Genomic DNA, 11395 nt, shown 5'->3' with positions numbered 1-11395 from the left:
GGGCTCCAAGGTTGATTCAGCCTTCCATCCTTTCATAAGTTGGTAAAATGGGTATCCAGCTTGTTGGGGACAACTGGCTTACACACTGTAAACTGCTTAGGAGTACTAGTTCACTGATAAGCGGTATAGAAAGGTACTTGCTATTGCTGTAAATGAATGAAAAATAATAATAATAAGGTATCACATTTTTTAACTTTTCACAGACAATGAGAACACCATATTTTTAGAATATCAGTTATCTAATGTTATCACATGTCCAGTACCACTGCATACTAAATATGAAGAAGGGTTACATAACAGCTCTTAATTATGATTGGAAATCCAAATGCTAGTATCAAACAGAATAGAACATCCAATGCAGATATTGGTTTTCTGGGAGATTCAGTTACCCACAGGTTTTCGGGAGTATATTTGATAGAGGATAGATTTTGAGACCAAATTCATGTTAGCACAAAAGTCATGGTCAATGGATTTTGCACTGAATGTAACTACTCCCCATCCAAATATTCAGAAGGGGAGGGAGGGTGAACTGAGCTTGTAGGAATATAATGCTATAGGAAACTGAATCTGACCAAAATGTATTCTAAGCCAAGAGCTTCAGTGGCCAAGCAGACACCTATAGTGAAAACAAATTATAGTGAAATTAAAATAACACTCTTTTCTCTGTGGGCTCCTTATTTTAAGATTATGATTAATATATTACAGTTTGTGTCCAGGGGAGAGCAACCAGGAAGGTGACAGGTCTGGAAACCAAGTCTTATGTAAAGATTGGAAGCAGTGGGTGCATACATCTAGAGAACAGAAGTGTAATGGCATCTCCCTTCAAATAACTACAAAGGCTGCATTGCAGAAGATGGAGCTGACTTGCCCACTCTTGTGCTAGAAAGTAACACTGTGGCCAGTAAATGGAAATTGCCAGAAAGCTGGTTAAAAGTTAGGAAAAAACTCAAAATATTTAGAACTCGATATTGAAACACACATCTTGGGAAGTGCTAGATTCTCTTTTGCTAGGGTATTTAATCAGAGAGTGGATGGTTACCTTTTGTGTATGTAGTACAGTGCATCCGCCCCATATGCAGGCTTGCCATACATGGACTCAAGCTCTTATGGACAGCAAGCCCCAGGCGTTAAAATGACATGTGCGACCACGGCACACACGGCCATGGCAAACAACGGGACTTGAGGTCCCATGTTTTTTCCAAATATGGGGTGGGTGGGTCCGGAACGGATCCCCCACGTATACCAATGGTCCACTGTTGTTGCATTTTGCATTATCAATCTTGCACTGAAAAGGAGGCTGGACTAGGTGACTCTTAAAGCACCTTCTAAAATCTGATGACTATCAACAGATGTTATCTAAGGGTGCAGTGACATGAAAGGATCATTTTACATTGTCATAAGGACTAGCAGCCATTGCTAGTGGACTTTTCCTATCCCCTTTTAGTGTGCATCATCATATCTTACTGCAGTAAATTCCTTAAATTAATTGTATCTTATGTGAAACATTGCATCATTTTATCTATTCTGAATGTCTGACAATGAGTTTCATTGGACAGCCCTGAGTTCCAGTATTATCCCTTTCTTCACCCCATGAATATCTTTATAATTTTTCATTACTATCCACTTAGTTGTTTTTTCTAATAAGAAATCAAGTGGGCTTCATGATCATTGCAATGCAGAGGCAGCTAGTCTTGTTCTTAAAATTATTGAGATTGCAATGGATACAGAGATGTCCCTCTCCTTGGGTCCTCTTGCACAAGTAGCTGAGATGATGACCAGTGTCTAGGCTAGTGTGTGGTCTTTGGTCAAGGGTGCCAATGATGGATCATGCTATCACGGTTTAAAAAATATTCAGATCATTCTTTTTAAAGAGCATGCTAAAATTCTCAAGTTGCTGGATTCTGCATTGAGTATTTAATTTCCACACTTGCACAACTACTGTATGGATGCTCACATGAAAATTGTGTGGGTGTATGACTGGTTGAGTTTTCAAAACAGCATTACAAACCTTTTATGCTCAATATGTTTTGATGGAAGCACCATGGCTGCAAACGGGCAAGTGTCTGCAAAGACTGGCAAAGAGTGCAGAGGAGCAATTACAGTATTCCCTCTGTGCCCTGTGCAGGAGTGATATCAATCCATACATAATTCAAAACTCGCTTTCTTGCTTATCCCCAGCCCATCTCATTTATCCTGAACAATAACAATGGCAGTAAATCTCAAAAGGACATTTCCAGAGCTTTGTCCCCTGCGCCTGAAAAAAAAAGTGTCAAGGAAACTCAAATTCAGCCACTAGAGAAACAAAATCCTGCAACCTGGCTCATTAGGAAATCACTTTTGGACGCAAAGGGGGAAATATTTTCCTAAACCACTTCTGTTCAAGTCCTTTTTGGTCCTTGATCTACAAGTGCTTTGGTGATATTTTTAGGGAAAATGCATCTAGTCCCTGGGTACTGGAAATAATATCTATTGAGAAATCACATAGTGAAGATGTCACTGTTGGCATTGTCTCTGTGACAGTGTCACAAAGCAAATTGGGAGCGAGAGCATTGTTTCCTGTGTCAGCAGCACCTTCAGTCTGAATGTATGAAAACTTTCAGCCTATTCTGAAACAGTCACCAAAAGATAAATTGTGGTGGAAATTCCTTGTTGAAATAAAAAGCTATAGAAAGATGGAGTCACCTTTGTCAGCCAGAGAGATGGTTTTTTAAATAAAGGCTTGGAGTTTAGAAAAAAACTAGAGCAAAGGAATAATGAGTGCATCTTGACCTGGATGGAAGCTGGCACCAGTAAAAAGACATAACATAAACTACTGAGATAAGGATACATAGTTGACATTCAGAAGCAAGGTTAGAAGGAAGGCTACAGGAGGGGGTAAGGAGTGATGATGCAGTTTTAATGTATGCATGTATTTCTGTTCTGATTGTAAGAATTCTGTATGTTTAAATTGTAATTAGCCAATCAGGTGTATTGAAGAAGCTTCTTTGTCTTCAATAATATAAAAAGAGCCATTTTGTCTTGTTCGGGGCCTCAGCTTTTAGAACTTGAATTCCACTGAGTTCAATGTTTTCCTTTGTCGACAATTGGAAATAAACTTATGGATTTTCGATTACTAGGTCCTCTTGCCAATTCTTTTGCTCTGTCAGGCCTAGAACTTTAAGTTTCCTGAAGTTTCTGTTACAAAATGAAGGCTAAGGTAGACATTTTGTTGCTGCTGAAAGTATTGTATAGGAAGCCAGCTTGTTTTCTGCTGCTCCAGAGACTAGGACCTGAAGCAATGGATGCAAGCTCCAGGAAAAGAGATTCCACCTCAACATTAGGAGGAACTTCTGACAGTAAGGGCTGTTTGACAGTGGAACACTCTCCTTCCTTGGAGTGTAATGGAGTCTCCATCTTTAGAGGTCTTCAAACAGAGGCTGGATGGCCATCTGTTTGGGATGCTTTGATTGAGAGTTCCTGCATGGCAGAATGGGGTTGGACTGGATGGCCCTGGCGGTCTCTTCCAACTCTATGATTCTATGATTTACAAACAACATCCACTTTCACTTAGGTCAGTCATATGTGCCCCTTAGAAGATGTGTGTAATTACAAGCTAGTTTCCACAACTCAAACATATCTGGAGCAATATTATCATAAGAAAATGGAGAAGACTATAGAAGATGACCTTTATCATATACTGGTCATAGTTTTGGATTAGGACTGATGAGACCTGTGTTTAAATTCCCATTCAGCCATGAAACTCATGGGCTATCTTTGGTCAGTCACTATTTCTCGCCATTCCCAAACTTAACCAGTATGTGACGTCGAAGGCTTTCATGGCCAGCATCCATAGTTTTTTGTGGGTTTTTCGGGCCATGTGGCCATGTTCTAGAAGAAGTCTCGAACATGGCCATATAGCCTCCCAAACCCACAAAAGACCCTTATTAAAAGGATAAAATGTGGATGGGGTGCAGACAGGACTGTATATACTAGCTGATTCCTTGGAAGAAAGACAAAATAGAAGTGTAATAGAGCAGCAATTCTTAACCTTTTCTTTACCATGGACCCCCTTTAAATATCTTTTGTTGCTGAGGACCCCCAAGACCTAACTCAAGATTTAAAAACCTGAAGGGCATCAAATATTTAAAGTTGTTAAATGTTTATTTAAAGTTGTGGGATGTGCAATGAAGGACTTTTTAAAAAATCCCACAAGTTGAGCTGACTAGATCTCCTTCCCTTGTGCTTTTTGACCACCTGCAACATCTCTGATGTATCTCCACCAATGTATGTGCGTCAGTAGTAGTGTCAAGTGATGCAATGAATTGGGATTTTGCTTCCGATGTAAGCATATGTGAATGCATGAGATGGGGAAATGTTAAGCTTGCTTCTCATTCCTCTGCTTCATGCACCGTTTTCATTATTATTATTATTATTATTATTATTATTATTTTCTTTATTCACATTTTATTGCAATTTACATTAAAACATATATAAACATATACAACCACATAACTTATCTATATACACATACATCCATAAATCTCGCTCTTCTTCATTTATAGCAAACATTCTCCCAGTCAACATATACCCATAACTAAAAGTTACTTTCCAATGTTTACATTTCCCTCGATGTCTTTTTGTTATATTTTAGCTTATTATGTGCCTTCCTTAGTTCATTATTGAGAAATTCATGCATAGGGCATTTCTTGTATTGTCTCTCAGCTGTATTTCTCTCCATACAATTGGCAACTCTCTTTCTAATCAAAACAATAGAAACAATCTCAACCCGTAATGGTTATCTCTAAATCCTGCTTTTCTCTTTTGTTTTATTCCCCCCCCCCCCCCGTTTTATATCTTTATACTTTCTTTCACAGTATTCCAGAGTGCATTAACAAAGCTGAGAACAAATAAAGGAAAGCAATTAAGTTCTTATCACACTTATATATCTTATAATCCCATTTGATGCATTTTAATGCACTATTTTCATGCATGGAGTGGGGTGAGATTCCTGAAGACAGAGCCACACACATGTACATTTCTCCTTCCAGATTCCTCCTCCTTGCCTTTTGCATTCACTCCTATGTGTCCGACCTCAGTCCAGCTGTAAGACGGAATCCAGCTTGGGTTCAACTTGGGCTCACAAAGGCAGGAGTCATGGCCCAAGTGAGGCAGTCAGGGAGGGGGAATCTTGTCATTTAAGCATATTTTTGGACTGATGAACCAGGTTTGCTCTAAAGGGTTTGACAGGATGTGGTATAAATGATGAACAAGATGCCCACCATTGTGCTGCCATGGCTTCTCCCAGCTACTCCTTCATGACTAACTAAAGGCAACCACATTTGCTCCCGGGTCATTAAAAATATTACTGAACCGAAGTTGGTTGCGGTCTATTTGAATCTTCAGAAACAACTGCTAGTAGCTGAACTTGTTCATTGTGAAGGCATATTGTCTTGGACTGTAATGGGAAATGTTCAATATCCAGACATTATAAATTAGAATATTTAGGGGATGCTTCCATCTGATAATTAGAAGATGTACTTGTTTTATTAAACAGTAAGTCAATGTGATCCGAGTTCACTGGGTCTTATTTGGAGTTGAAACTGGATATAGGTTTGCAACCTTAACTGCATTTCATATATTTATGCTTTCCATTGTTTTTCTTCTCCAGTGATTTCTTGCTTTGCTTTTCCTGTCAAGCTGTTCAAAAAGCATCTTGCAGTCCCCTTCTTGAACATACTTCCATAGCGAAGTTTCCAGCAAGCAGTTTACTTCAACTCAGAGGAAGAAATAAGGACGCAAAAATGGATGACCTGACATTGCTGGGTGCTAACAACTTCCGTCGCTTCACTCCTGAGTCTTTGGTTGCTATTCAGAAACACATTGCAGCCAAGAAAGAATGCAAAGACATACCCCTTATGGACAAACCTCGCCCTCAGCTTGACTTACAGGCATTTCAGAAGCTGCCCGCTCTCTACGGAAACCCTCCACCGCATCTCATTGCAGAACCCCTTGAGGACCTTGATCCTTACTATAATGATCACAAGGTGAAGTAAATTTCTTGCAGCTCATTGGATTCATTCATATCAGGCAAAACAATCCAGCTGCCCTGTGATAAATAATCTGTTGCAGCCAAAACAAAAGGTTGGTTCTTGATTCAGACACAGTTTGGACACATCCATGCAAATCAAGTTAGTTCTGGATATGATTAAATTTGGAACAAGCCAGTGTTCCTTGTGGCATCTAACACATTTCTAATACCATAATAATGCTGCAGTTCTAAGGTGAAATAGAATCCATTCCATGTTATCTTCAGCTGGGAAGGATAGGGCCATAAAAGAAGGGAAACGGTAAACAATGACTGACATTCAGTGGCATTTAAATTGAACTTATTTGGTTCTGTTGCTGTACTCAGGAGCACTCGCATGAGGACACTCACGAGTATTCCTATTTCCTTGCCACCAGCATTGAGAGAGGAGTCTGAATCTCCCCTCTCAAACACTCAATTAATGACCTTTATTAAACAAGTGGTACCTGCAACAAAATGTTTATGAATGAAAATCTGTTCAGGAATTCATTCACCCACACACTACTAGCAGAATGCCAGATGCTTCATTTTGAGGCATTCTTTGACCACTGGGCATACATAGCCTTTATTAGTCTTACTTGGGGTTTCTATTACTTGTCCTTAGGTTTTTTTTTTAAAAAAATACACAATATTTGCACTTCTTCAAACCTCAGGGATACCCCTAGCTTGCTAATACCTCAGTCTTGTGAGTTTTGGTTCCATAAGAACTACTATAAGAGAATGGAGATTACCCTGGTAGATAAATTATGCATTTAGGAAACAGAGACCATTGGCACCAATTATCATATAATAAAGTTTCCAGTTAAAACTGAATCCAGATAAGGCAAAGGTACTTGCTGTAGGGACCCCTAATCCAGGTATGGAGATATGTTAACCAGTCCTGGATGGGGTCACACTTCCCCTAAAGGACTGTGTTTGCAGTTTGGGAGTGCTCCTGGATTTTTAGAATCATAGAATCATAGAATAGTAGAGTTGGAAGACACTGCAAGGGCCATCCTATCCAACCCCATTCTGCCATGCAGGAACTCTCAATCAAAGCATCCCTGACAGATGGCCATCCAGCCTCTGTTTAAAGACCTCCAAGGAGGGAGATTCCACTACACTCCAAGGGAGTGTGTTCCACTATCGGACAGCCCTTACTGTCAGGAAGTTCTTCCTAATGTTGAGTATTCGTCGCTTCAGTTGTCAGCTCAGATAGATGCGACGACCAGGAGCGCTTGCTATCAACCAGCTCATACGCCAACTACAACCCTACCTGGAGCCGGGAGACCTAGAAACAGTGGTACATGCACTGGTAACATCTCACCTGGACTTTCATAACACACTCTACATGGGGCTACCCTTGTACCTAGTTTGGAAACTGCAATTGATTCAAAATATGGCAGCCAGATTGGTCGCCAGAAAATCTAGAGGCAATCACATCACACCAACTTTAAAATCTCTCCATTGGCTGCCAATTAGTTTCCGGGCACAGTACAAGGTGTTGGCAATAACCTTTAAAGCCTTTCATGGTTTAGGTCCAGCTTACTTACGGGAGTGCCTTCTTCCATATAATCCACCCCACACACTCAGGTCCTCTGGGAGTAACCTATTGCAGCCAAGAAAGACTAGGCCACTTTTCATTGGCCATTCCTAAACTATGGAATGATCTGCCGGAGGAGATCCGTCACATTACGGCTCATGACGCTTTTAAGAAGGCTGTCAAGACCGATCTCTTCCGGCAGGCTTTCCCTGATCATTCCATGATACTGATGTAAGTTGCCTTTGTTCATCCCATGATTTAATTTAGGTTGCCTTTGTTAGTCTCATTTTAATTATGTTTAACTAGTTAATTTTACCCAATTGAATGTATTTTATGATGTTGTGTTAGTTTTAAGCGGGAAGTAAGGGGATCATGTTATTTTATTATGTTATTTATAGTTGTTAATGTTGTATTTTATGAATGTTATCCGCCTCAATCCTTCGAGGAGAGGCAAGCTATAAATAAATATTTATTGTTGTTGTTGTTGTTGTCTCTTTGCCCCCAGACTTTCATGGTACTGAACAAAGGGAAAGCCATCTTCCGATTTACAGCCACCCGTGCTCTATGGATCTTTAGCCCTTTTCATCCAGTCAGACGTATGACAATCAAAATTTTGGTACATTCATATCCTTCACCTTAAGAAGAACTTATTTTGCCTTCAGACTTCCTTTAAATATTTGTCATTGAGACAGCTCCTGCCATCAAGAAGTGATGCATGAGGCATTGGGGCTTTTGGAGAATGGCTAATTCAAAGGTGAGAATGATGCAGCCCGCCAGATGTTGTTGGATCACAACTCTCAGCTGTTGTAGTTGTTGGTCTGTAATTTCCAAAAGCATAGACAATGGAGAGAAAGGCTAGTAATTGCAATCAGACAACCTTTAGAAGTCCACATAATTTCCCCCCCTGTTCTAACTCCTTACTGAAGGTGTGCAGGATTGTCTGTGTCATTTGTTTATTACACTGCATAGTAACTGGAATTTGTACAACTGTGATCCTTTTATATGGGTAGCATTTGCAGTCAACACTAAATCAAAATGAGGAAACAACACCAACTGTTGAAACTATGAAACCAAAGTGCATTTTACTGTCATGTTTTGAAAATGTTACTTTCCTTAACTCTCACTACTTACATTGTTCACTATGTTTATCATGGTCACTATTTTCACAAACTGTGTCTTCATGGCTCTTTCGGAATCATCGCAAGGGAGCCCCAATGAGACTTCCTCGAGCAAATATGTTGAGTAAGTAGCTTTGGTGATTCTGCTTATACTTTCTTATTTTCTAACTCTACCATATTCATCTACTATAGCATATCAGCATGTACTAGTAGATTAGAAGAACCTGCCTTGTATTCCATTTGTTACTGTAGTGCACTTTTTCACTGATGAGCAAATCCATCAATAGGCTCTCAGTTTCACAGCTATTCCATTACTGCCTTTGTGCGATAGGTTCGTTCTGCTGCAGTTCCGCTTCTCATCTGATCATATGAGCGGGCATGATTCTGCTCCTCTCCCCCATTCAATTCCCAAGCAGTTTGTTTTCCTTTCCTTTCCTTTTATTTTTAAGAGATAGCTCTACACCACTTTCAGCAGTCTGTTCTTTTTCACCTTTCTTTCCTGCCCAGCCAGGCAGGCTGATCTCTGTGTGCCTAAAGATGGGATGAGATTGCTGGATTGATTTCCCCCCCATGTTCAGAGGGCCAACTGTAACTAAAAAGTAAAGATGAACACTATTGCATTTTAAAATAATATTCCAAGAAACTCCTAGCGCAATTTTGTGATTGAATATTTTAAATTTTGTATCCATCACTGTCTTGCAGGTAGAGTTTTTAGATTTTTGTGATTGATATTTTCCCCGTGCCGTTCCTTTTCATTACATACCTTATACTGTGTGTTATATTTCACCTTTTTGGAATTAACTTGAGGAATGCTTGTGATTAACCAGATTAACAATAAAATAAACATGAAAATATCCCACAGTGCTAACAGAAAATATTTTGCCGTTCCTTCTCACTTGAAAGAAGCTGCCTGGTTCTTTGTACTGAATAGGAAATAACTTCAATAGCTTTCTTTTTTCAAAACATGCTTTAGGTTTTTAATTAATATAAATATACTTTATGCGTGTAATCTTGTTTTCTATGTCAACTTTGCTTCTCTGGACATTCGTGTTATGTAGGTATACTTTCACTGGTATTTACACCTTTGAATGTCTAATCAAGATATTGGCAAGAGGATTCTGCTTGAATGAGTTCACTTTTCTTCGAGATCCATGGAACTGGCTGGATTTCAGTGTGATTGTGATGGCGTAAGTCTCCAACTTTGCTTTTCTTCATAGTCCCCAAATGAATGAATCGCTATTTTTTCCTCTGAAAGATTTGGCTGGAGTGGCTGGAGTGGTTGTCTCAGTCTATTGAAATGATTCCTGAGCCCTTAAAAACAGACACTTCAGTGAGCAGAAATTCAAAATCTGGAAACTTTTCTCAGCATGGCTTCTCATCTTGTGGGCAATAAACTCCATTTCTTGTTGTTGTTAGACTGCAAGTCATTTTTGACCCGTGGTGGCGACCCTAAGGCAACCCTATCACAGGGTTTTCTAGGCACATTTCTTCAGAGAGGGTTTGCCATTGCTATCTTCTGAGGCTGAGAGAGTGTGACTTGCCCAAGGTTGCCCAGTTCATTTACATGGTTGAGTTGGGTTTTGAACCCTGCTTTCCAGAGTCATAGGCCAACTCACAAATCCCCCAAAATAGGTCAAACCCTCTCTGAAGAAACTTGTCAAGAAAACCTCATGACAAGGTCGCCATAAACCACACAACAACAACAACAACAACACACATATATGCTTTTGAGTGAGTGCTTCATACTAGTCTGTCAGTAAACCTGAAAAAAAGTGTGTATATACAATTTAACACCATGGATGAGTGTTATCCTCATCCTATGAGATGTAAATGCTTTTTAAAAATGGTCTCTTTTTAGGAATTATGTCGTTGTCATACTTTGATTTTACAGATATGTGGGAGAGTTTATTGAACTGGGTAATGTTTCAGTGCTTCGGATGTTTCGGGTGCTGAGAGCTTTAAAAACCATTTCGATCATCCCAGGTATGAACATTTTTGAATCACTTCTACCAACTGTATTTGCTCTAATTCAGCTCCATGGGTTATGGGCATACATACTAGATGCAGTGGTCCAAGTTTATCAGATATAATCATATTACACCTGTCCTGTTTTTCCTTTTGGAAGCATATATGCCTTCCATCCTTTTGTAGGTCCGTAAAATGAGTACCCAGCTTGTTGGGGGCAATTGGCTTACAGATTATAAACCACTTAGAGAGTGCTGAGTTGACTACTAAGTGATATAGAAATGTAAATGCTATTGCTATGCTAGATGGGGTACCTTATTTTTCAAAAAAATCTTAGTATATGTTACAAATGTCATTTGCTAGGTTTGGGTCTCTTCTCAGACATCTTTAGAATTATTATTATTATTATTATTCTAGATAGAGGCAAGTATGCTATGCCTTCCTTTTAGTATATAATGGGCCCCTGGTGTCTCCTAGGATGTAAATGCTTTTTAAAGGACCCTCCATGGATACCAAGATCCATGGATGCTAAAGTCCCATTAAATACAATGGATAGTAAAATGGTGTCCCTTATATGAAATGGCAAAATCAAGGTTTGCTTTTTTGGAATTTATATATTTTGGAATATTTTTAATCCATGGATGCTTGAATATGTGGATCAAAAATCTGTGGATATGGAGGGCAACTGTATATGTGTATTATATTTAAAAGTGGGAAAACAAATGA

At 39.4% G+C, this 11395-nt stretch overlaps 1 protein-coding gene across 1 annotated transcript; it reads left to right on the top strand.

Annotated features, from left to right (window-relative positions):
* The first annotated feature begins 5780 nt into the window (after positions 1-5780).
* Positions 5781-9895, top strand: LOC149310078 (sodium channel protein type 5 subunit alpha-like). The gene is made up of 4 exons (XM_089534023.1): positions 5781-6023; positions 8092-8210; positions 8718-8828; positions 9763-9895. The coding sequence occupies exons 1-4, from the start codon at positions 5781-5783 to the stop codon at positions 9893-9895; spliced, it is 606 nt and encodes a 201-aa protein (XP_089390149.1).
* Positions 9896-11395: the final 1500 nt, after the last annotated feature.

The sequence above is a fragment of the Sceloporus occidentalis genome, unplaced genomic scaffold (assembly GCF_023333645.1).
Source record: "Sceloporus occidentalis isolate IW3139 unplaced genomic scaffold, rSceOcc1.0.p SCAF_7, whole genome shotgun sequence".
NCBI lineage: Eukaryota > Metazoa > Chordata > Lepidosauria > Squamata > Phrynosomatidae > Sceloporus > Sceloporus occidentalis.
The sequence above is the reverse complement of the archived record's forward strand: the minus strand, read 5'-3'. Positions and strand labels throughout refer to the sequence as shown.

What these genes read in the sequence shown, in the direction of transcription:
- LOC149310078 (XM_089534023.1), top strand. Translation starts at nt 5,781, where the DNA reads ATGGATGACCTGACATTGCTGGGTGCTAACAACTTCCGTCGCTTCACT. An exon ending in CTTACTATAATGATCACAAG is followed by an intron (nt 6,024 to 8,091) that starts GTGAAGTAAATT and finishes CTTTGCCCCCAG; the next exon opens with ACTTTCATGGTACTGAACAA. An exon ending in TCCTCGAGCAAATATGTTGA is followed by an intron (nt 8,829 to 9,762) that starts GTAAGTAGCTTT and finishes CGTGTTATGTAG; the next exon opens with GTATACTTTCACTGGTATTT.